The following is a 27,719-nucleotide window of genomic DNA, read 5'->3' as shown; positions in this document are numbered from 1 at the left end:
GTTGTAGTCCATGGTAGCAGCCAAAGAAAAATATAGAGATAATATATCAATAAAGAAGTCTGTTATAAAGCCTCAATGTTGAACTCATTTTTATTCTTACATAAGTTTAGTATATTTTTTCGTTGTCAAAAAGTCTGTGATTTTACCTGGCTTAATGTATTTATATTTAGTATGTAACTCAATACAGTTTGTATCCCCCCCCACCCCCTTTCCCTTAAAACAAATGGTAAACTACGTATATACAGCATCAGGGTTGCTTAACGTTGAAAAGTAGACTTTAAGTAATATTTATGTTCATAAGCTTTAGTAACTCAAAATAATAGGTTTTTTTGTTTTTGTTTTTTTGAAGAGCTAAGGACTAATTGATTGTTTTGAGTCGTCAGGTCTGTTATTGAAGGCCACTTGACCCTTACTAATTAAGAAATTAATTAATCAATAGTATTACATAGATGTACGTAGATTTTTAGAAGCAATAGCACTATGATTAATGATAAACATTTTCATGATTTTCATATTTATTAACGACTTTCTATTTTTTTTTAAACTACGTATTTTATTTCATAACCAGAATATCTTTTCAATCAAATATAAATGCTGGTAAATCAAACGCATAAAAACATATATTAATCGATAAATGAGTTCAAAAACATATATTAATTGATAAATGAGTTCAAAAAACATATTTTTTTAAAAATAAATAACAAACACTCATGCACAATAAAAGCCAGATAACGAAAACAATTCCCTACATCTTACTGTTCTTTGAATGTATGTATATATATATAACTATTCTTTATTTCTTTTGCTTGTTTATAGATTTTTTGAAATCACACGAACCACTGTTTATGATCCAAAGACACAGGCAAACATATCCCAAGTCAACGCGACTGATCTTCGTCGTAATTCTACTTATATTAGGTAAGGAAAAATTTCTTTGATATAGGGTTGTTCTTTTAAACGTTTGCAATTTTCTTTCGCCTTATCCCATTCCCCTTCTAACTGTTATTAATACAAACACACACCAATGCAGAGTAATTCTTGTGAGAATGTTTCGTCCTTACGACAACGTCTTCTATTAATCAAGAAGAAAAAAAAACATTCTGCCCTTTTGTGTAGTTCAAGTGTTAAAATAGAAATGCATTATTGACTTAAACGGTCCGATGCACTAATTGACTCAGTTCAGAAAATATGTCAAGTAGGATGATCAGAACTTACTGAGCATTATTGTCCTAAAGCTTTGTGATCCTTAAGTGACCAATATTGTCCGAAGTCCTGCTTTGTTGAGGAAAATAAACAAAAAAAAGTCCCAGTTCAAGCAAAGCTGTGACTTTATTCCCTAACCGATTTTATTAAAAGTTTTACAAAAATCAATATTATATTATACAATTGACATTCATTAAATAAAATTGCCCTTAGATTAGGTCCATATTTACTCTTCGGTATATTTTTATACAAAATATGGCGTTTATTACGAGGTGTATTCCCTAGCACAGCATAATTCATACAAAAGTATATTACATTTTTTATGAATTCATAATCTAAAAAACAAATAAATTTGCGCTTTAATCGAATATTTCCTTGTTTCCTGATAGTAGATAATTACTTATTGGAGAACCAAGATTAAAATAAGAGTTTGGAGCTTATTAACACAAAACTTTTAATTAGTTAAACTATATTGTAAATAACTATGGGAACTGCTATTGCTCTACTTATTAAATACACCAACAAAGTTGAACAAATGTTTTTTAATAGCCTCCCTTTGTATGCAGGATTACAAAGAAGTTATGAACTGATTTTGACAAAACTTTCTAGAGAGATTACACAATCTAACAAAATTTAAGAACGTCCACCGACTAAAATCCACTTATATTAATGTAGTTTCAGCCATAAAATACGGAAATAATCTTTAAAATTTTCAATAGCAGTAGGGTCGGCATTTAAAGCATTTATTTAAAATCACAATACAGTGAGCAATTTTTTTTTAAACAAAGCTACAGAGAGTGGTGCTGTGTTGATGTAAAATAATACAACTCCTTGAATTATAATATGTAATTATATGAAAAAGCTTATGCACAAATGTCATAAACTACAAACTGCCACACCACTTTGCGGATAATATATATTTTCAGTTTGGTAATGCACTATTGACAACGAATTAGTGAGCTTCTTGGACTGATGATGGTATTTGATACTCATAACTGATGAGTATCAATAGGGGCATAAGCAAGGAGTAGGCGGGAGGGGCTGTAGCTCCCATCAAATATTTTTTTAGCGTCAACGTTATATAAAATTATTGAAAATTATTAGAAAGCCTTTTAAATGTAATAAACAAATAGTTTTTTGTCTCTTCTATACAAAATACCCTCCAAAAATTAATCCTGCACACGCTCCTGATCAATATCATTTACTCAAGGGCTATTATAGAAAAAGGTGGAGTCATATGTTGTTTCAGTCTAAAAATTCCTTCGACTACATTGTTCATTATTACTTATTTGGTATTAAAAATGATAACCTCATATTAAGGTGTTACTTATTTTTCATTTTGTTCAAATGTCAAATGCGCCGGGTCAAAATCTGTTCTAAAAAGAAAATACAATAGGAAAAGTTTGAGCGAAATTGAAAATATTAAGAGGTAGCTCAATGGCCTCAATGTTTTTTTAAATTGCCCTTTTTTTCAAAAAAAGTGATTTCTTTTCTCAATTATCATACAATTTTTTATTTTCTACATTTTTTACTCTAAGATATGTTAATGTTGTGTATCGAGAAAATATTTTTTATTTGAGTTATAATACAAAATAGTTAAAGAGAAAAATATTGCGCGACATGTTTTTATATTTTCTCTTTTTTTCTTACAAAATATCAAAATTTCATGACATATTTTCATTTGGTTTAATTGTTAGAGTTTTAGAGTGACAATTGTTTGAATACAATTGGAAAATTGTATGTTTAGAGAGGTTTTTTATAATTATAACTTTAAAAATAAAAGTGTGATACTCAATTACCCTGAATATTTATTTATTTTGCTTTGTGTAATATATGTTTTATTACTTTATAACATTATTAAATTAAACTAATTTATATTTATAAAAATAATGATTTCTATTCTATCAAACATGTTCTATACTCTTCAACAACTTGTAATTAGAACTGAAGCTGCGTTTGGGTCAATTGTTAACGACCCAATATTTTCTTTAATAAGTACCTTTCCTCGTTTTAATTGGTTATTGACAACTTGAAGAGCATCAATAATTTCAAGGGATTTCTTATAATTTTAATTACTTTACCCCAATTTTGGATCAACTTTTAAAAAATTTTATATTTTTTTTATTTCTTTCATCTATATTCAATTATTTTACTACGAATAGTACTATGGTTATGAGGAAACTCATTAAGGTCTTTGCACTTACTTTTGACTGATTCTACTAATATAAAAACAGCTTAAATGGTAACCAAAAGTAATTCAAATGTTCATATTAGACATTATGCTTCATAGAGGGTACTTGGTATAATTTAACATCCCAAATTAAGATGCAATACAATAAAAAAAGAATCTTGTTTTTCAGAAGGAAAATAAAAAAAAGTTTCACGTAACACCTTATACCTATATGTAATAGTTTTCTCTTCAACTATCTTATTATATAATAAATATTATATTTTTTTTTCTTAGAACAACAACAATGTGTCTTACAGTAAATTAAATCATCTTGAAAAAAATTAAAACTATAAAAATGTGTATCCTTTAAACTGTTTTCATAATAATTGAAGAAGAAGTCAATTTAATAAAAAATTAGCAATTTTCAAGACTTTGAGGCCGTCGAGCTACCTCTAAACGTCGTTCAATGTTGCTCACACTTTACAAATTGTAATTTTTTTAATCAATAGGAACGTAGATCCAGACATTTCAACAAAATAAAAAAAAAGAAACCCCCCCCCTAAGTTTGCATTTTTTGACGTTAAATGTTTCTTTGGAATATGAGTTGAAGAATAAAAGGATTTAATTTTACTCTTTAGAAGAAATAAGGATCGGTTGGCTTTGATATGTGATTGTGTATATTACTATCATGGCTTTATTTTACTATTACCAAAATTCTGTCAAATTGAGGAAAAAGAAAATCTTTGAGAAAGAGACTGTGGATTAAACTATTTTACAATTACTTGAGAATACTTCTTAGCAGTTTTGCAATCAAAGGAGGATAGTCTAGATGAATGGATTTCTGATGATATAATTCAAGTTCATCATAGGTACTTTCTTAATCTTCCAAACCTATTTAAGGTATGGTTTAGTCTTAGCCACATGCTTGAATATGAGTTGCAATGATACCTCACAAAGGTGTTTGCCATATCAATGAATAATATCCTTTAAGTGCTCCTTTAGAATAATGTACGTAGTTTATTGCTTGTATGCACGCATATGATTTAAATAATTACTACAATATTAAAACGGATTCAATCAGAAATTTGCAAAATATTTCATCCAGCCAGGAGCAACGAATAATTGATCCCAAAGAACCTTAATAAATAATTTAGGACCCATTTAACACACTTATTACATTTCTCATTTTGATTTTTTCGTTCTAATTCGCAATTAGATCTTATTTATTGAGAAGGTAAGGCTTACGAATCATGCCGAGTTTTACTTGATTTTTGTAATATATATTGTCGAAAAATATTAATCTTATTAAAAAAAATACTATTTATCCTGTATTACTTTTTCTCAAATGGTATAAATTATCTTTAAAAGGAAGTTGTAAATGTTCCTTTAATAAAATTATAATTATAATAATAAGCATCTTTTATAATCCATATAATGCTTTATGATTTATTATTGAATATGTAAGATATATATATATGTATCACTCAGTTGGTATACATCATAATCTTAATAATAATATATATATTTTTAATATTCACAAAAGTGGTAAAAGTTGGCTAATGATACTTGCTTGAAGTCCCGGCACTAATCCTTCGTACCTTTTATGGAAATCTAGGTAAAAGAGCTTATATTATAAGCAAAGGAATTATTCAATTTTCATTGAATAAGACCAAAATTATCGTCCAATAGTAGGTACAGGGTTGATCTTATCTTGTGGTACTCATTTTATTATTTTCAATCTGGAATGGCATTGGTGCAAATTCACTAAGGAGTACAACTTATCACTGAACAAAGCAAGCTGAGACAGTTGGCAAGAGTAAAAAAAGATCGTAAATTGTCTCAAGCCCAACAAAAATTTGGGCAAAGTTTTGTTATTTTCGGATGAAAAAAAAATCACCGTTGATGCATAAATAAGTATGGCAGCCCCTATATTAAAACCGAACATTCAGACAATGTCTCAGCTTGAGTGAAGCATGTCTTCAGAATAAATAATCCAGCCTTGGGCATTGTCGAGTTTTCCCTCCCATTTTTGTTGAAATGAATGAACAGCTAAATGCAGATTCTTACATCAAACATCTGCATAAGAAACTCCTCCTTTGGGCTAGATAAAAGTTCGTGGACAATTTTGTTCTCACACATGACAGAGCTCCATTTCATTGCACTGCAAATACCCATGCCTTTCTGAGAGACAACTTTCTGGAATTTGGGGACCTCAACCTGTGTCTGCTCTCCTCTCCAGACGCGAACCCCTTGGACTACTTCATCTGGACGCGTCTAGAGGAGAGGGTGTGAGCTACTCTTTACAGGAGTATCCAATCTCTAGAGGCTTGCACCAAGAAGGAGTTGACCAAGCTCGAGTCTGACTCCAAAGCCAGGTCTGCAAGCAATTTAGGCCTAATATTGAGGCAGTTATTAGAGCTGATGGATCTCATATTGAATGGAAGTTGTTCCGAGCACAATTTTCTTTTGATTCTGTAAAATAAATTTCATAAAAAGCTTCTCGTTTCACTTTTACTTTTGAAAAATTGAAAGAAAAAAAAATGTGTAGCACTTGATAAGTTCAACCCTGTAGTTATGGAAAATAAAATAAAATATATAATAACCAATCATTATTCCTAGGGAGTGAAAGGTGGGTTGGAGTCCTGTTAGAATTAAAAATAGATTTGACCTTATCCACTCATTCAATAAAATAAATTAAAAATTATTTCCATTCCTTTTCTTTAGTCCTTACATTACTCCATAACTTTTGCATTGAGTTTGTTATGATGATAATATTTTGAGAAGCTCTATTTTATGGAAAAGCATTGCTTTAACTTTTTTATAATCCAAGGAATTATATATGTTATGTTATGTATGAAAATGAAGTTTTTGAAATTTTCGATTCTATATTTATACTTAATACTTAAAACTTAAATTCATTACCTTGTATCGGAGGATTTTGTCTTAGTAGCATCCATTTCATGATAATTATAATAAAGTGAACTATTGACTAGGAGTGTACCAATGAATTGGAATCAGTGAGAATTGGCGATCTTTGATGTATTGGAATCAGTTCTCAGAATCCGCATCAGCCCTGACAATTCCACCAATAGCAATGATTACTTATATATATGCATTACTAACAGAAGGTGCCCGTGTTGCAGGGCTGAATAGAGAGGAAGAGAAACAAAGAATGAAGGTAGAAGAAAAGAGACAGAAGGAGAAGAGAGATATATAGAAATAATGAAAATGAGTTTTTTATTTCGATTTAAAAAACGGACTCTTAACGACCTTGGAGGCCCAATCAAAATATTATATAAGCAACATGCTTGATTATTTTATGCATATAATTGCTAAGTTTCTGATTGGTGTGCCTGAACGTATTGAATTCCATGTGTGATAACAAAAGAGGCTGACTTATAAATATATATACTCATATATAACACAGGGGAACACTCATCTTAATTTTTCTCTCAGTCGTCTGAATTCTGAAATATCTAGAATTATAGTAATTCGGGACTATTATCATTTAAATTCACTTTTTACTCTTAAAACAATCCAAAAATTAAAATTAGAAAAAATAAAACTTATGTAAAAGGGATTTTTATGAGTAAAAAGTGTTTTTTATTGATTCAGTTTTATTTATTCTGAACTCCACATATTTCCATTTTTAAGATGAAAAATGATGAAAAACGACGTTCTTATTCATACAAAATATTTATGAGGAATATCATAGCTTATATTACAGGAAAATATTTAATGTACAATTATTTGAAAATATGCATCTTTAAGAATATTTGTTCTCTTTTGTATTTTTGATTAATCTCATTTTGAAATATTATAAGGCTCTACTCATCGTGAATGGATTGCTGTATTGTTTTGATCCTGGTATCTCATTCCCAAGGAAGAATTTCACCCTATTCCCTTATGAGGTCTGGTAGTTTTCTTCGGAAGAATACTCCTCCCGTTGTCCCTCGTGGAATTCTGATTCTGAATTCGAACATCTCTAGAGATGGATGATTAAGTTGGAAGTATCTTCTTCGATTGACTCAATCTTCCTTTTAAGAGACATGACGTCATGAAATTGGGATTTAAATGGGAAGGAATATCATGATAATGTTGACTATTTCCTAGTACATACCCATAAAAAATGGTATCACTTCAAAATGGAACAAAAATCCTTGGAGATGTATATATTTTTAAATATATATTTCTTTAAATAATGCATTAAATGTATCAACGATATATCAAATTGTCTATCTGATAGTAGATTAAGATTGTGATTGATAATAAATATAATGTGAAGTCAGGAAGTATTGATTCAAGTTATTGGGATTAATGGGAGGTGGGGAAAGGGAAGATTTGGAGCTGTGTGTCAATAAATTTAATTTATGAGGATTTAAATGGATCGTTCCAAGAGAGCATTGGGATATATGGATACCCATCCACTCTTTGTCTTTCAATGAATTCATATTTCCCCATGGGGATATCTGTACAAGTTGGAACACACCTTCTCATCTCAGATCTTCTCTTCAACTTCAGTGTACACATTGCAAGGATCGTTCACAATACAGATATTCTTTACCATCGAAGTATATCATAGTTACTTATCACCTCGCCAATCATCGCCTTTATGCTCAGGAATACATCCCTTACTCCAGATCTTCTATGGAATTATCCCATACTTCTACAAGCGACATAATAATCGGATCAAAGCCCCAATAAGGAGCAAAAAAAAAAAAGGTATCCTCCTCCATCCACAGCTCCTTTATTGAAATTCACGAGTTCATCCCTCGTTAAGTCAACTCTGCTTTATCTCTTACTCTAAGAGGATTATCTGCCTAAATAGTTCTTGGGAACTGTTAAGTGATTAGGTGGTACAAAAAGTGAGTTCATAACTTTTGTACGTTTATATAGGAATATCTGAATGTCATTACAATTCTAATACTTATTGAGTGGGGAATCATCTTCTAAATAACTAAATTGTTTGTAACCATATTATAATATTATACTTATGAAGATCTAGTATCTTCACACAAATTAATTAAATACCGATAATAAATAAATGTTTTCCATAAGAGTTTATTAATATAAGTAGTTATATTTAAGAAAAAAGTAAAAATGTAACAAAATGATTAGAAAAATAATAAATAAATTATAATTATCAATTAAATTTCATTTACTTAAAAGTAGACATGATACATATAACATATTTGTATACACAAAGTATAATTGAAGACCTAATAATACTATATGTATCAAATTCTAAAAATATTAAGAACAACTTTAATAATGCTAAATTATATTAAAGCTAATAAACTTGAAAAGAAGGAACAAAACTATTATTTTTACTAAAATATGCACATAATAATTGATTGAAAGTGATGAAAAACTAAATAATATCTTTATTGATAATAAAAAAAGTGGAAAGCCAATTCTGCTGGGAAAGGTGCAGAATCTTTCAAAGTATGAGACACTTCTAAGGTTTTATTGAGTCCGATTTTATCATCCTTCTGATTCCGATCCCTTACAGTATTATTTGCAATGCGAGTTTTCATTTTATCGATTCTGAGTAACCATGTACCGAGCTAATGACAAACCGGTAAATAACAAAAACATATCCGCACTGATAAAAAGTAGTATGAAGGGTCAACTGTAACTTTGATTTGATATTTTTTTTTTTTGGGTCTAACGGCATAGCTTTATTTACAACACATTTTGTACACTAACTCAGGTTATAATTTATAAAACAAATTTAAATGCATATATCGAAACATATTAGAAATCCAACCAATGTAGAACAATTAAAAACACAAAAATTTAAATCATCTTAAAGAGAAAACAAAAATAAAATAAGTCGTCTGAGTCCCTTCAACACTTTGCTATATGATTCGATAGAGGGGATAACACCTCGGAGGTTATGTCTCCTTAGGCCCTCTTCGCTTATATAATTTGCTATGCCTATGTTATGATGGGGTTAATAAAGTATTCTTCTTTTCCACTATAACAACCTAAAAACTCATCACTTCTTGACCTTAAATGTATCCAATAAAAACTGCGAAACTCTCTTCTTATTTATCTCCTCTCCAGGTATCCAAGAAAAGGGACATGGTTGGCTTTTTAAAAACCTTTTAATTTCAGAAGTAGACAGTAAAGAAGCTCTCATCCAGAGAGGTACTTAAAGGGTTTTAAACACCTCTAAATTTTCCAAATTTTACACGAAAATTATGTTCGACCATCTTATTTATTAGTGGGTTAGAACGGAGGACATCTGTTGCAATTTCTGCAGAGATTGCTTCCACTTCCGTGAGGCCAAGACGTTCTTTGATGGGTAGCTCCCAACCAAGAGAGAACTCCAGCATTTGGGTCATATCTCTTGCTCCTTTGCATAGTATATAATACAATTTATAGTTGATTTATCATATTGCTCAGTAGATAGATTGGTACTGAAGGGATCTGTAATTTTTTCCCTTTCCTGTTCGCCTGCATCCATAGAGATATATTAAAGTTTATAGAGATGAAAAATTTGTCTCATATTGAATAACGCTCATTACATAAAAAAAAGATTCTTCCTTCTTAAGCCTTTCAGCCTTCATCACGGATATAACGTTATCCAGCAGTCATAAAAGGGTTACTATCATACATGATATATGAAGGGATTTACATATTGTGTCTTTAGTACCTAAACAGGAAGATATACAAAAAATTAATTAAGTTTCTTGTGTATGCATCAAGACAACAACAAAAATTACACCCTCCTGTTTTGAATGAGGTGAGAAATCCAAACAATGTACAATGAACCTTCAATAATTAATTTTCCAACGAAGATAGATTATTCAATAATCCATTATATTCTTCTTGTGTTTTATAAATATAATAAATATAAATTGGTTCTTTGCTGTTTAGATCTCGTATTCTTTGAGTATTTCTTTTTGGATCTTTAATGTCAGTCAAAGGAGGAGCGAGCGTCTATAGAATTTCCATAAAAGGGGATGTCACCACGAATATAAAAAACAAAGAGTAGATCATAAGTGTAATGAATAATTACCCTATTTTTTGGGAACAACGACTTCCTTAGACCCATTTTTTGTATACATTTAACTCACTTAGTATTTTATTTACGTAAATAATTAGCATTTAGATTTTCCATGATGAAAATAATCGGAGTCTATTTTCATATATTGTTGATTTTACTAATTAGTAATTAGCGTCATCAGTTGGCTGGCTCATCAAAAATGACGTCTCATGAAAATGTATATGTGGTCACTTATTTTCAATAACTCCATGTAATAACCGGTTTCAATCTTTATCGATATTCTCAATTAATATTAACAACTATATATATATTGATAGGTCTCGCAATACCTTATGATATTAATACTTTTTGACAGCCCTTATTTAAGCTATGATTTAATCTTAAATTTCTTCATCACTATGCATTATGAATACCTTATAAAGAAAAGAGTTGTTTTTAAACATTATCCAGCCTAAAATGAAAAAAAATATCTTTGAACGATAATATTCCCAAATTACTATGTTCCCTTTATTTAATTCAGCAAGGAAAAAACTATTTGTGGAATTATTTAAATTTTATTATTTCACATAGTCAACTAATAAAAGTAGGCGAGGATTATAGTATAGACTAACAACCTATGTTTAAACCTATAATAATAATGATGTTTCTTGGTAATTGAATACATCAAAGATTTGAGACTTTATCACGGAGACTTTTATGATTCGAGGCCTGGGAAAGACGACTTAACAAGATCTTTTTTTGAATTCCATTCCACCTGTCAAGAAATCTTTATTCTTTTTTTGATGACGAGTGCTTATGATTTTATAGCAAAATAATACACATTCAATACATTAGAGTAAAAGATATTTTGTCTTGGATTGAATGATTGTAATGATGCACGAGTTTCAAGAACTATTAAAGAATAAGGATTCCATTTTGGATTCTTGCGACACGTGTGAAATATAAGACTTTTTAGTTCCTCTCCACGCCTGGATGGCAACTTTGTGGAGTCTAGGGGCGTCCGCAAGATTATAAAATATTTTGAAGAAATTTCAAATATTTGATTTTATTAAACAAATTTCCAAATTAAAACTTTTGAAAATTTTTTCCAAAAATTCAGAGTTGTATACAAAAAATTGAATTTTTTTTGGAAAAATTTGAAAAATTGTATTTAAAATATTGATTTTTTTTTATTTAAAAATTCTAATGTTGTTAAAAAAAAATTCAAGTGTTGAATTTTATGAAAAATAATTATAACTTTTTTCAAAAAAAAATCCAAAAATCCATTGCTTTTCACAAAAAAATTCAAAAATTATTTTTTTTGAAAAATTAAAAAAAAAAATCGTTTTGGAGGGATACAGCCCTTCAGCTTACCCACTGCAGACACCCCACGAGTCACATGGGAAACTGGAAGTAGTCCTTTTCGGGGTTTTTGATTCATATGCTTCACTACGACGTCGAAGAACCTAAAGTGATTTGAATTTTTCACTCCCTTTAGTAAAATGAAGACATTGTGATTGTAAAATGGAATGGAGAGATGAAGACCAAAATGAGATGGACTTCAGATTCTAATTCCTTGAAATAGATATGTGAACAAGTTTTCAGACTTTTTGAATGAGAAGTGCGGACCTACTCCCGGAACAAATGTCCTTCATTTTATTATTTGAAACATTCATTCCTTGACTTCTGAAACATGGAGTAGATTATGAAGATTGATAAAACCGATGACAAAATTAAAAATAGATAGATATATAATTTTGAAGTTTCCTATGAAATGTTGGCATTATTCATCGTTTGTATTGTTATGTTCTCGTCATTATAATATAAATTATTAAAACCTCGCTGAAACGATCCTAGTTGAAAATAAGCACGCCCAATTAAATTTCGATGTATAAAACTTCTCTATACGGAGCCTTGTTGAAAAAATATTTGATATAAAAAGCAGACACCGAAAGAACTGTATAGACCAGGGGTCACGAAACTTATTTTTACTGCGGGCCTGATAAATGAAAGAATGACGAGCCTGGGCTGCATAATCATTCTGTTTTGCAACTTGTAACAGTGATAGATTCATTTTCAGCAAACTTTCTCGTGAAGAAGTTTCTTTGAGTTTCCAAACCACATTTCATGGAATCATAATCTTAGAATTCCAGAAAACTTTTGGTGGATGTTTTTCTTCATTGCTACGACGGAGATGTTACTCTTTCAAAACTGCAACACTTTTTTTACATATTACGCAACTAGCTTTCTGGTCCTTTGTTTCCACAAATAAATAATTTACTCCCCACTCTTCATTGAAAACCCAACACTCGGTGTCTACTTTTCAGTTTTTATGGAGCCATAATAAAGAGTCAAGGAAATGGGATCCGAAAATGAAAGAACGGGAAATATACATGATTCAGGGATACCCAAACGGAGATGGAGAAAATGAATGTAGCTCCTGCTGGTGCTACATGTGCACTAAATATATATTTCTTGAAATGCATATAATAAGACAAATATACTCTATAGGTATTCAAAAGATAATACGCATAAAATACACTACAAGAATAATAAATGTATGGCACATAGCAATGGATATCTAGTTTTCCGTACAACATACCACATTTTACAACATTTTATAACAAAGTTTCGCGCTCGATACGTTTTATTTAACATATTCAAGTACCGTCGGCGGGATTAATTAATTGACGGCGAGGGCCAGATCTGGCCTGCAGGCTGTAGTTTAGAGACACCTAGTATAGACGAATGTTGAAGAAAATAATAATTGATACAAAACATTACAGGATTTCAAAGATAAAATATTTATTAAGTTATCTTGAACACAGTTTATACAAAATAGATCTAATCATGCAAAAAAAAGGTCTTATTTGGAAGCTAATATTTATGTCATATTTTTTTTCAATTGCATTTGATCATAGAATTTTTAAATTTTTTTTTTTTTTTTAAATAATAGACTTTAACAAACAACTTTAAAAAAATTGCCGTCAAAAAAAATGTCGACTTTGATTGTTTTTTTTTAACTTTTAATTTTCTTATAAAATATTGAATAAATATGCATTGTAAGATGGCGTGAAATCTTTTGCGTATATGTGTACACACGTACGATAGACAGGGAAAAATATTATTAAGTCAACTATTTGACTAATTGTAGGAAGTAAAGAATATTTTAAAGGCAGGAAAAGTTCACAAATTGAATATGAATATGTTGATTAGATTACTTACATCTAATCAATAAATACTAATGAAATACATTAGATGTGAAACATATTTAGTTTGAAGTTAACTTTCCTGCCTCTAAAATATAAATTACCTATTCCAATAAGTGAAATAATTGACTTACTTGTATTAAATATTAAATCCTTTTCAAGCAACCTTACATTGATTATTTATTCATTATTTTATTAGAAAATTAAAAATTAAGCGTAAAATAAAGAGAAATTTTCCAAAAGAACTTTATATTTTGGCCATTTTTAAGGATTGTTCGTCCAGGTAACGGAGAGTACCGGGATAGGCAGAAGTATCCAGACATATTTATACATATATCTTTTTTAAATCTAGTGTGTTTATCTTTCTAAGCTCTAACATTACCTAAAAGTACTGTCCATGGACAACAACATTTGATTTTATACTTAATCTGTTCAGTTTCACCATGAAGTAAGCCCTTGCACCTTAATTTCAGCATCTAGGAGATCTGAGATGCCCTGCCAACTGACATTTGCTCACTCATGATGATAAGATGACACAATGTTTATTATAGTTTGTTAATACAAAAAGGATGTCTAAACTAGTATCTCACAAATTAATCACTTAACCTTTCTATATTAATAAAAAAATATAACATTAATTAGCAGTCCATCTTTTAATACCCAACCCTCTATTTTTTTTTTATACATCAAGAGGGATTGTGATAAAATTAATCATAAATAAACATTATAGTTTAAAATTAACGCCCTAGATCAAATCCCAACCCCTCAATATTAACATCTTATGTTTTTTACAGACTATATTTAATTATACTAATGTGTATTACTACAAAATATGAGAACATAAAATATGAAAAGGATAAAATTAAAACAGACAAACAAACAACAATTTTCTTGTCCTCATCATCAGGTATCTTTTTACTAATCATTTAAGGGTTGAGTAGAACTTGCATGCCCATTGTGTGGAAAATAGAACAATGTCTGCAGCGTATTTCCATTCTCTATCGTCGTAACGGGGGATTCTTAAGGAAAATGCTACGTATCTTGCTGCAAATGCAATGAAAATTTTCCTCAGACAGTGAAAGCTTATTGGACACCACTCACAAGTGAGGCAGCTAGCAATATATGGTTCAGTGCTAACTAAAGCAAAGAAGACATCCCTAGTTTCTAGGGTCGTCTTTTCCTGCCCTTTGGGCATTCCAAAAAAGAATGTAGGCAAACGAGTATTGGGGAAGGTAGTCACTCAAATTAAAAAGATCAATATTCAAATCGAAGAACAGATAATACAGGCATATTGCGAATGTATGGAGGACTGAGTTAGAATTCTTTTCCCAGCGCTTACAGGGAGAGTTTAAGTAAATACAGCCCGTCAAAATTTGGAACAGTCATTGACAACAGTGAGGGACTCCATTATTAACTTTTCCCACTTTTGCGGCAGGTCAAGAAAATCAATATATGTTTGACAAATTTCCTTTGGATTATGTTCTAAGGAAGTCTGAAGTAATATCTGAAGAGCCTCAATCTTGAGACTAATTGGGCTATCAAAAGGTCCACAGAACGCTTTCTTTTTTGAAAACTGACAATTAATGTCTACAGTAGAAGCCGAGTCATAAGTCAAAGAAGCTTTCCACAAAATTCTTTGGAAGGCAGCCCAGGAAGGCGATATATCGAACAGAAGAGAATGAGATAAATCTGTTCCTACCATAATGTATTCAAAGATTTTAGATTGAGAAATGACAGAACACCATTCTTTTTCTGAATTACAGGATTCATCAATTATAATCTTTATGTATATTTTAGACAGATCATGACCTAAATGAACTACCCCTCCCCAAGTTGTCTCCTTGGCATTTTTAGCGACTGAATATAACATCAGTGAAATAGCTTCTGTAGCCACCTTTTTCAGTTTCGATCGCCCAATTGACCTTTCTTGGCAACGCAGTAGCTAAATAAAGTACTAAAGGAACCAACTTTACGTTGTACAAGTCGACACGTGTCTGCAAGTTCAATCTCCTACATTCAGCTATCCTAAGGTTTATAAACCTTTCTAAATAGTTTTTATTTGAAACAGACTCACCATGTCCTTATCAATCAATTTCAAGAACCTTAATTTTATCCTTAACCGAGCACCTCTCAATTTCAGAATCCTTGCAAGAAGTCCACTCCCCCGATGGAAGGATTACTGTTTTATTTTTATTTAATTCCAAACCTGATAATTTTTTTACCTTGAGAAGAACGAAAGTAAAATTTCAATCTCTTCTTCAACTGCAATTCCGCATTCCCTTCCATATGAATAGTTATATCATCGGCATATATCTCTAAAATATGTTTTTTCTTTCCAAAATTAACTCCAAATCCAGAGTACTCGCGCCTAATATCCTGATCAAATTCCCAATTGTAGCAATAAAAAGAAAGGGAGCCACAGGTTATACCTGTCTGCAGCTTATTTTAAGAAGAATTGGAGCACTTTCAAGACCACCCAAAGTGATTGTAGAGGTCCCATTTAATAACAATACCCTCACTAGGTTAAAAAACGAGTAAGCAGTAATTGTTTGACAGAATGAAGGAATAGAATCAAACGCCTTACTGAAATCAATTATAATAATAGTACCGAACATATTATTCCAATCCAATGATTATATCGTACATTGAATGTTGCGTGACATATCTGAAATCTTCCTGTTTTTCAAAAAGCCTTTTTGATGGGCTCCCAATACTCTTGTACTGAGTAAATAATTTCTCAGTTCTCTTATCCTCAGGATTCTTCGTCGGATAGTGGTTAACTATTTCTCCAAAAAATTTCACCAATCTACAATTTTAAGTTCTTCAACACGCTTAAACGTATTAACCAACGTAATACGTAAGTTTTTTTCCTATTAACCGATAAATTATCAATGCCTTTCAATTTTAAAGATACCTCTTCCTCCATCAGCATTTTCCAAAATCATTTTTTCCACTCTCTACAAATTTTCTATTCAGTCTCTCAAATCAATTGGGAAAATTGAATAAAACCAAGCCTGTCGAACACCAAATCTTGGGTTAGCGCCCGCAAGTTTGTGTTCTTTAAACCCAACGAATAAAGCTAAATTATATACATCAATATGTTTTAACCTGTCTTGGGGAAAAACCTTTCCATCCTCAATAAGAACAACAAAAGCTCCCATTGAAAGTCCCCATTCCTATTTATGCTCTCATTAACTTTATGATCATAGTTACCACTTCTTGCAGTGACATGAGAATACGATTTCTTAACAAGATCCTCTGGGGGACGATCTGTAGCGTTTTCCTCCATAGAAGATTTCTCAAAGGTAGGGGAAATGAATACACACTCTCAACAGGGTAAGCAGGAGGAAGAACACAAAATGTATAAGAAAAGATAGGATGATTATAAAAAACAAAATGAAGTCTCTATGATAATCAGAATCCTCAAGAATAGATTCCGACGGGGAAAAAAAGGGTAAAGGATATCACTGATTATCCAAGCCTTTTGATAGAAACACACTCAGTACACTTTTAATCACTTACTTGTAAACAGAAACGTAATTAAAATCACTAAACACACAGATATGAAATTAAATCAAGGGACGGAGCGCTCCTTGACAGTTGACATACATAAACTCCTTTGATAAATAATTTCAATTGTAATCGTCAAAAAGATGGTATCGGAACATTCCTATTTTAAATGCTATATTTAGCTAATGTTTTATTGAATGCGTCCTTGTCCACAAGCAATAACAGCATCGACATGCAGGAGAACAGTTTGGCAGCACATGACGATGAAAGCCGTGTCAATGTTGAGTCAGGCTGTCAAGATGGCAGCTCTGAGGAAATCCAAATTTGGATGAGAGGTGCAGCAGAAAATCTCCTCTAAAAAACCCCAACATGCAAAGTAAATGAGGTTGAAGTCAGGGCTGAAAGAGGACCACATGGTGGCAAGCCAGAAGTAAGTCATATTGTAACTACATAATTTTTGGTTGTTCTTGGCTGTGTGGAGCTATAATGGACATTTTGATATTGTAGGCAGTTTGGATGGAGATGCCAAGGTCTCTTATGTCTTCTGGGCACTGACACTGGTGTGGTGAAGATTGCACACGTGTTGCCTATTTTTTTGTTGCTTCGACATTTTTAACACTTTCAGAAATGTGATAAAAACAAAGCTTGTTTATTTTTGTTTCAGCTGATTAAAGCCTCTATATAGTTATATCCATTAATCCATTTGTAAAAAAAAGTAAAAATGATCAAAAAACTTTTTTTTTACAAATGGATTAATTCAAATCGCCATTTATAGATCCACATAATCCTAAAGAGGCTGTTAAAGCCCACAATATCTTAATATTTAAAAATAGCCATTAACTTTTTTAAGAATAAAAATAAAGCTTTGAAGATTTAATTCAACTTTTATTTCTTCAATATTTGAATTGCTGACTGTTATGCCATTCAAATTTATTTGTTGAATTAACCATTCAATTATTATTTATTATTTTGGCTAGAAAGTCTGTTACTAGGGTTTATTTGTATATTTAGCAATTGAATATAGAGGTTTAATGATTTCAATTAACTGTTTTGCTTATACTTGTGCCTTGGTTTTCCTTTTGATTTTATGGGTTTTTTTTTGGTTTTTCTTTCAATGTGAGGACTGAAGGGTTTCCGAAATGATTTGTTTAGTATACATATGCTAACATTTAAGATAAAAATTGGATTAAATTTTTAACATAAGTTTGGCGAAAAAGTAATTTTGTATTTCCCGCCCTTTTATTGAACTAAGAACATCATTCCATATTCCTTACATTTGGTCCTAGGATAAGCTGTTGTAAAGGTGTAATTGTATACTACAAACCTTTTTGAACAATATTCCGCTTGGTTTGTTCAGTCGTGAATTATTGTGCGTCAAGTACGGAGGTGTAAAAGTAGGAAATTAGCCATCTTTTGCATTTTTACTATTTGAAAAGGAAAAACACGTCCAAAGCCACCAAGAAAATATATAATATATAGGGGGCCTATACTCTTTCGGTTCATGTTGACAACAGTGGTTGGAGCGATTTTTTTCCTGCTAAAGTCTGACCTATACTGAGAATAGCTCGACTGTTTGAAGTTCGCAATCGAATAGAAGTGGCCAGCATTTGTGAATAGAGGACAACAAGACATAATCAAGACAACGCCATCTGTGTTGACTTGCCAGAAGCACTCCGGGAGCACTGATAGAAAGTTCGTATGCACCCACCCTACAGTCTGTTCCTAGAACCAAGTGAGTAGCACATATTTTTGTATATGGCTAATGCGCTTGAGGCTACAAATTTAGCCTCAATAGTGGCTTCTTAATATTGATTGTCCGAGTTTTTTAGCCAAAGGGGACAAGGGCTTATAAGAGAAGGGCATTATGAAGTTGGATTCCGTTTGCAACAAGCTATCGAACAGAACAGTATACTTGGCTTATAGTGGATGATTGTAAGAGTTATAATTAAGCATTGATATGAAGTGAAAAATACGAAATTACTTTTTCTCCCAACATATTATAATTTAAGATTAAAAAATAGTAATAGTTGAATGCCCACCTCTCCTAATCCCGTATTGTAACATATTTGCAACAAACCCCGTTTTTTTTCTTCCTTTAAAAAAATAGATTTTGAATCATTTTGTGTAAGAAAAAGCAAAATCCCAAAAGATGATTTATTGTATAAGAAATAAAACAACTTTTGTAATCATCTTCGCCATCAAAAACAGTAAATAATCTTCAAAAGGATACATTCATAACCAAAGGGACTTATTTATGGTTGATCATGTTTATTGCAAATAGGTATCCAGGCATATATATTAAAAAAGAAAGCCCTTTCATGGAACTCATATTTCAAAAAGAACAGAAATGTTCGAATGCAACATATTGTAACATTTTCAAAGAAAAAAAAATGGGTTCTAAAATGTTAAAGCGCGCGAGGATTCAAAATCTACATAGCTTAAATATTGTAAGAGTAGAAATGTTACTAATATAAAATGAAAATATAAATGTTTCTAATTAATTTAAGAGGGAAATTGAATATTGAAGAGTGAAAATTTAGATAGTGTTTGAAGTCAAAAAGTAACTCCCCCAGCTACTTTTTGTCCTAAAAATAAACAACGTTTACATAAAATTACTCATGAACAATCATCAAGACATGGGGAAAATCCCAAATTATTTTTATATTTCAAGTATCTAAACATACTGCCCAATATTTCAAAGACATATTTGATTCAATTATTAGCTCTAAATTTGTGGGATGATACAAGATGACCAATTTTTTTAGTTATAGTTTTGAACTTTTATTTGATTTAAGTGACGAAAATTGTCCTCGATATGGCCCTTAAAATTAAACTGACCATTTATTGTTCTTCTATTTTGGCTACTTTAAGTCTAGTGCCTCCAAAAGATTAATAAGAATAATTTGTTAGTATAAATTGACAATAATTTGTCGAAAAATAAAAATGTAATCAACATTCAATTTTGGAAAAATCTTTGTAGCTTGCTATTGTGTTGATGGGTCACATCTGTGATAACACATGATTAACAATTAGACAATCTACTTGTACAGATAGATTTGAGTTTATATTTTTGCAACATGTAACTTTTAGCACCAATTTCCTAACAAAATAAGAATTGACACTCGTAGAGTAAAACCCTCCTCCTAAAATTGTGTTCCTTAATCAAAGTCAATTATGCATTTTTAACTTCTCAAAATTAAATTTGAGTGCTATTTATACCTTAATTTGTTGAAAGTTAATGTCAATTAAACGGTTTAAACTTTTTGTGCGAGATTGAAAATATATTATCTTTTTAGGAAATTATACCAAAATGGATCCGTAATTTTTTCCTTAATCCTGCTTACAAAAAAATAACACAAAGTGAAAATATAACCTGCGTTTAAATTTATTAAAGGAAGTAAACACATATTTTATATTGTTTAAACTGTAATCTCAAATATATGTTCGTTGATAAATATTGGTAGAAAATAATAGTATTCATGGGTACAACTGAGATAAAATTTCATTTGACCAAAAATATTTAATATACATATTTCAAATATTATGCTTAAATAACTAATTAAGCAAAGGTATTATTTACCTTAATATTCCTGATATGCCTTTGAAATCCTCATATAACGGAGCGGATATCAATTAAAAAGTTTTAATAACCTTATTCGAGTTCAAAAGAATGTCTTATTGAAATAATATGACACTTCAAAATAACTTTTAGGGCGGGTTTAGAAGTAATGGGTTAAGTAACTACTCCCAAACATTCTTCAAATTATTAGGGTCACCACGTTGATTTTTTAACATACCGACCAATTATTTGAATCTATTATCATTGCCTTCTATTCCAAAAAATACACTATTTTTTCATAAGATTGAGATGTACTATGTGACTGTGCTGTGTACATATCAATGAGTAGTGATGAAAATAATATTTTCTGTCGATATAAGAAAAAAACGAAAATTAATTTTGTCGTTTTGACCATTTGAAGAAGTTTTGGAGGAGAACAGCTTACCAGAAGCAATGCAATGAAGGAAGCAAATAAAATCCCAATTTGTATCTAGTAAAGACAACAAAATAAAAAAATTTCCAATGTCGATCCTCCAATCTACTCCGAGTCCAACAAGGACTGATACTTGTCAAATACACTTCATAGTTTATACGTATATGTTTTTTCCTCAAGAATGAAAAACAAACACATCTACATTCAAGTACCAACTACGATCTTCTATGTTATTACACCAAGGTTTGGCTGTTCGTCTACCCCTAATAAGTCCAAGTAATGCCGGGTGTTACTACTACTATAAGAAAAATAATTGAAAAATCGATGAAAACCAACTTCCTCGATCTCCCGTACATATAAGGACTGTAAGCTAATTGCGGTAAGGGGATTTACCTTAGTGATATAGATGTATCACTGTTAGAGTTTTGTGCTACAGTTTTCTACCGCCAATAACGTCATCAACGCACAAGCAATATTTTAATAAGTCATTGTAATAACACAATGCCATCTTCATCGTATTTCGCAACTTTTCTTTTTCCCAAAAGAGGGAATCTGCAAGCCAGTTTTTCCTCACTTTAAAACTATTTTGCATTTAATACTTGGAATATTCACAGTTAAATGCTACCAAACCTTGCATTTGATTTAATATTTTGACAAATAAATTTTTATTTTTGTGTGTCAACAATTCATTTTAAATTATTGATGAAATGTTTTGAACTTCAACTTTAATTTTGAATTCTAGTATCAATATCTAGTGTTGTTTCTGTCCTTATGTAGACTGAAGTTCCGTTCATTTCAGTCTCTGTTCGGTCTAGTTCAGTACGAAAACTGATACAGTTATATCTTTAATGATATTAATTAACTTTATTTATTTTTATTCTAATCAGTTCAAGTCCTAAGACTGACACACCACTATCAATATTTACTAACCATATAAGAAATACAAATAGCAACTCTAAATAATTGTCTCTTACAATACAAAGAATTAAAGCTAGCAATGCCCCTGTCCACATCTATAGCAAAATATATGTTGTTAATTTAATTTTAAATGTATTTGTATAAAATAATTATTCCTCGAAAACTTATCGATGAAAAGTTATTTGTAGAGAAAGAAAAAAAATGAACAAATCAATTGGTTTTAAAATACCAAAGCTCGGTTTATTCAGTGTATGGACGACAAAATACGTCACCTATCAGATATCATTTTCAACCCCTATAACTTTAAATTTGTACTATCATTAAGAAACAAAAATAAAACTTCTTGGATGTGTAAAACTTATTTAATTGGATTTTGGAAAAAGGTAGTAATGTTCTCACTCCTTGTTTGCACTCTAATTTTTATGATATAATTATTTAATCACAAACCCTAATCGAGTCAATTTTTTATATTTGTTCTACTTTCCAATCAACTAATAAAAGTTTACATAATTTCATATAAGTCAATTAACGCCTAAAAATAGTTTATAAGATTTTGGAAATGAATTATTAAAAAGTTTCATTTCAAGGTTCATTGAAAGTAAATTAATAAAAAAAAGTATTTTGGCCAATAAAAAGGCTGTGCCGATGTACACTAAGCAAGTCTGAATACATTTTAAACATAGTTTCTTTTACCTTTAACTTATTCAAATAAAATCGTAAGCCATCATAACAAATAGTTTACTATATAAAGTACTATGTTCAATAGAAGAGTATTTCAAATGAATTTGGTCAAGATTTTTGAATACTTTCAGTAAAAGTCTGAAATAAGATGTTTTTATTTTTTATTTTTAAAAAGAGATTTAAAAGGGACAAGTCGATATTCACTACGGAAGAAATAATTATAATCTGTAAAATTTTATCAAAGATACTTATTGAAGAATATAGCATGCAAAAATTTTAAATTAAGAGGTTTACTTTAATCTGGCATTAAAATAAGGATATAGAAATTCCCGTGTTCATATGATCCCGATATATTTTGAGGAGTTAAAATTACGTTAGTAGGTTTATTTCATGGCCCTTTTAATTAAATTGACAATAGACTTGGGGTTGACCAATGAATCGGAATTATCAAGAATTTGCCTTTCTTGAGGTATCCCAATCGATTCATTCTGGGAATCAGCTCAATACTGCCAATTCCACCGATATTTTTGCGAATTGTTGAAGCATTGAAACAAGGGGAAGAGATATAAAAAACAAAGGTAAAAAATCGAACACAGAGGAAGAGGGAAAGAGAGAGAGAAGGAAAGAGATACGAGGTGTTAAAATATAAGTAAAATAAATTTCTATTTTTAGAGTACAAATATTAAATTATCCATCAATATTTTTGTTGTACACTTCCAAATAATATATATTTGTATGAACGCTTTTTCAATCCTAGAAGCACATCACATAAGCACTTTTCAGTATAGCTTTGAGTTCTTCCAGCGATTCAGCCTGTATCCCTTTAATCTCTGCCTTTAATTGGTCTCGTCAGTTTTAGGAACAAGAAAAAGCCATATGGGGCCAGATCCGGTGAATATGATGGCTGAGGCATGATTGTTGTGTTGTTTTCGTCAAAACAACGCTCTACAATTATTTTGGTCAAAATTAACTAGTTTATAAACAAAGTTTTCTGACACACGTATCATGACCAAAAAAGTTTGACGTCCAGAGCAAGGCTCATCATAGCATCTTTCCGGCCATCTAAGAAGATTTTGGACCACTTTTGAAAAAGATTTTGACTCAGGAAAGGTTCACTATATGCCACTGTTAATATTTAAAGTGCTTCAAATCACTTAATTTCAATTTTTACACAAAATTTGATGCAAATTCTTTGTTCTATTTTTATCAATTGCAAAAAATCGCCAAACACACAAACTTCTAACCGTTATTCCTCTCATAAACAGACTAAACATATCATATAGCTGAAACAATAAATATATGTTTGTAGGGAGTGTACTAACATAAAGAACTAAAAAATCGAAAAAATTTACAATTCCATTAAATTATATGTTTTTTTTGTTTTTTTTTGTAAAAGATTATTCCAATTTTCCTCGCGAATTTCGATATGCCCATAATTTACCAAAAATAAAAGTTGGACTATGGTATCGCTGTAGCTCATGGACAAACGGGCTTGTGATAATTTATTCTTTTGAGCTCAATGTCTGTAGGTTAACACCCAGGTTATTCCTAGAGAAAGGAATATACTTTTTTTAAATGAATTTCCTCAAAAGATTTTTAGGTTGGATGGAGTAAATGTAATGCTATAATGGTTACTTATACTTAGTTAGTGCGCCTCCATCTAACCAAGTAAAGGAAAATTATAAAAAAGTTGTACTTCTTATCAATATATTTTTTATCATTCATATATGGTGGTATAAAATTCATTTTTGCAGACATTAATGATTGCTTGAAAGAAGGCAATGCATGTAATATTCCATCCAAATGTGTTTACTAAATAGAAACCACCACTTACTGTTGAAATAAATATCTTATGCAAGTCTTCCCCCCTCCAACTAGATAATTCATTCATTTACGAACTTGAGGTTATTGATAGTCTTTGAGAACAAAGAAGGTATTCAATATCAATCCCTTCTCCTGGAACACAAAACTGGCACTTAAGTGTGCAAGACTTTAGAGTAGGAGACCTACCTCACATCTAGGAGGCAGATAATATCCGTTTTTCTCTAGAGTAGACCTTTCCTAGGGTAAAGTCGAGAAAGTCGATCTCTTCCACACCTCGTATTAAGTGAGTGACAGTATTTTACCAATTCCAAACTTAATAATTTGATCCCTTGAAATAGGTGTCTTGAAAAAATCATCGATTTTGGTCTACTTCTTAAAATACATTATTAGTTTATTTGAAAATAAGTAAAATTCGTTCTTTGGAAGCTTATTTGGAATTTGTTCTTTCTGTAGGGAGAGACCAGAAGTTGAAGAAAAGTTTTTTGAAACTAGACCTTGGTCTGCATAGTAAAAGGAGATTGGGATTTAGTTCTATTTTTTTTTCTTTTTTTGGCTTGCATGCAATGGTTGATGAGTCCTTACTATTTTCCTTAGAATTTTTTCTTCTGTCTTCCTTTTGAACACACAAATTTGCTATAATTTCTTCAATTGTATTTGCTGAGGAGGAATCAATGGAAGCAATATTATCTACCATTATCTCAGAGGGCAAAATTTTATTTTCATCGAGGAAAGGACGAAAATTTATTCAATAGAGTAATAAATATATACTTAAATAATATAAGAAAGGCTCAGAACCAATTTTTTCAATATCTGTTTAGAAAAGGTTATATTAAAAGAGTTCAGTAAAAGAATTGGTCTTCTTTTTTAGTACAACTTTATGGGTTCGTACGGCTATATACAGAGAAAGATACGGTATCTATATATTAAGTCTATTTTCTTATTATTTTTTTACTTGTCATTAATCTTAATGTATCTTTTCTTATATTCTAATACAATATAGTCCCTTGTGTCATTAAATAAATGACTTTCTAAGAAATTAAATTGTAATGCTTTGTCCATAATATAATAGAATATCTCAAGGGATGCAGATATAAATTTAAAAAATAGAGAATAACGGTTTTTTTACATTGATTTTATGATTTATTTTTTTTCAGAAAATGTTAGATCTCATGTTTAATTCATTTTTATGAGTGAATCTTTAAAATGTCCCCCCCCAACCAATTTGCTTTTACCAAAAAAGTTGGTCGTGAGGATGACAAATTTTTACGGGAAAACAATGATAAAATTTTTTTTAACCATTTCCTAAAAAAAAGTTATTTGGGGAAATTAAGCAGCACAGTACATTTTTTCCAAAAACCAAGCCTTAAAAAAATATACATTCCTGCAAATATTTATATTATATAAATTTTGAACGAAATTCATTTTCTGGACGGGAACAATTTAGGTAATGCTTAAATAGATCAGATTTGTCTAGTGCTACTATAACATGCCTTGTCCTTTTTTTCAAAAAAATGTGTTGTTTTAAAGGAAACATTTAATACATATAAAAAAAAAAAAAATTCCAAACAGCCCTGCACATTTGCTTCAGGCCCACTCAGGTTATAACTGGGCCTGGGGGAATTAACTATTATTCTTATCTCTGGACAAATTGGTATTTGGTCCCTGTTCAATCAGTTTCGCATAGAGCCTTGCAATTGAATACAAAGAGCATTATTTTGCCGAATTTGAAATTAATGATATTTGTTATTTTCAAGTTTTTTTCAAAAAGCTTAACACCTCCTTCGGTTTAATGACCATTGGGCAAATTATTCTTTGGCGAAATATAATTTGGCAAATTGTTCTTTAGCAAAAATGTTTTCGACCAATTGCCATAGAACGCTAAAACACTGTTGATCTCTCTTAACTTTTCATTATTCAAGACACTGAGGGAAAGTAAAGATTATTGTTTTTTAGAATGATAAAAACATTTTATAAAATTACGGGATTTAAATTCGTGGAAAAAAATACCATGGAACCTGGAGAACTTTTATCTACCTTACCCAAACATTGGATTATTGGAAATATATGTTTTTTTTATGTTTGGGGCTCTTCCACTTTAGAGTAGTGAGTCAATTTCCATACCCACTTCAAAAGAAAAGATAAATTGATGAAATACTGTGGAATTACCTTAAGAGAACAGATAAGAACCTACCTAAACCTTCATCTGGAAAACGTTTCTAATATCCAATATGAGAGATTTAAAAAACATGCAATGGCTCGCATAACCCCTTTTATATTGCATTGGAACCCCAGGACGCTCAGCTTATTAGAATGCAGCTAGAGAAGAAGAAGGGATCAACCCCTACCGTTTTTTTTGGTCTCCAAACGGCTTCATAGCCTGGCTTAGGAAAATTCCACTATCTAGAAAGTGATATAGCAATTAATCTCTTTTTCTTTTTATTCAAAATAGGGAGGCGTGTTAAATTCACATTCAATTTTACTCCTTGTTTTTGGATACCAAAGTATAGTTCCACAAATTGTAAAAAAATACCTTCTATTTTTTCAGCCACTCGTAACAAAATTAAGGACTGAGATTTGATATTTATTTGATTCGATTTGGAGGTCAGTACAGTGTTTATGATCCTTGGAGTACCCAAAGTGGTTCGTTGGGCTACAATTAGTTTTTTCTCAAAATGAAAAATCATAATTACATTCTTTTATATCACGTAATAAAAGGAACTTTTCATAAAACTTCGGAAATTCAGTAAAAAAGTTAAGTTAAAATTGAATTTCCTCATTTTCAATTTCCCGCCTTAGTTAAATTTGTATATTGCGTCATTGGGATTTTACTTTCTACTCTACATATATTACATCATATTTTTGTTTTGTTTTTCCTTTTATACAATTCGCTTCAAACTTTAAATGTTGGAATTTTATTCAGAGCTGATTCTTAATTTAAAATATTCTCTGCATTATCGAGAATAAAATAATAAAGATTATATTTTTATTTTTTTCATAATTCTATCCAAAACTTGGTTTTCCTAGTAAGACAAATTTGAAAAGCAATATATGAAAAAAAATATATGTACCATAACTCAATTTTTTTTTCGTTTTTTTTTTTTTTGCAAGACAGGCTATGATTTAAGACATGTTCCCCTTATATTTTTATTTTACTTTTAAAAATGTCATAAGATTATTCCTAAAAAGTTGAAAAAAGAAAACTTGCTTTATGAATATTG

General features: G+C 30.5%; 1 protein-coding gene across 2 annotated transcripts in view; it reads left to right on the top strand.

The window, feature by feature from the left end:
- LOC121127151 (FMRFamide receptor) overlaps nt 1-27,719 on the top strand; it is a 176,322-nt gene that overhangs the window by 132,314 nt on the left and 16,289 nt on the right. For both annotated transcript variants that reach the window (XM_071890686.1, XM_040722505.2), the window contains exon 4: nt 817-918. In XM_071890686.1, coding sequence (XP_071746787.1) covers nt 817-918 — 102 coding nt within the window. The remainder of the gene's footprint in view (nt 1-816; nt 919-27,719) is intronic.

Source organism: Lepeophtheirus salmonis, chromosome 1 (assembly GCF_016086655.4).
Source record: "Lepeophtheirus salmonis chromosome 1, UVic_Lsal_1.4, whole genome shotgun sequence".
Taxonomy (NCBI): Eukaryota; Metazoa; Arthropoda; class Copepoda; order Siphonostomatoida; family Caligidae; genus Lepeophtheirus; species Lepeophtheirus salmonis.
This window is presented reverse-complemented; position numbering and strand designations above follow the sequence as displayed.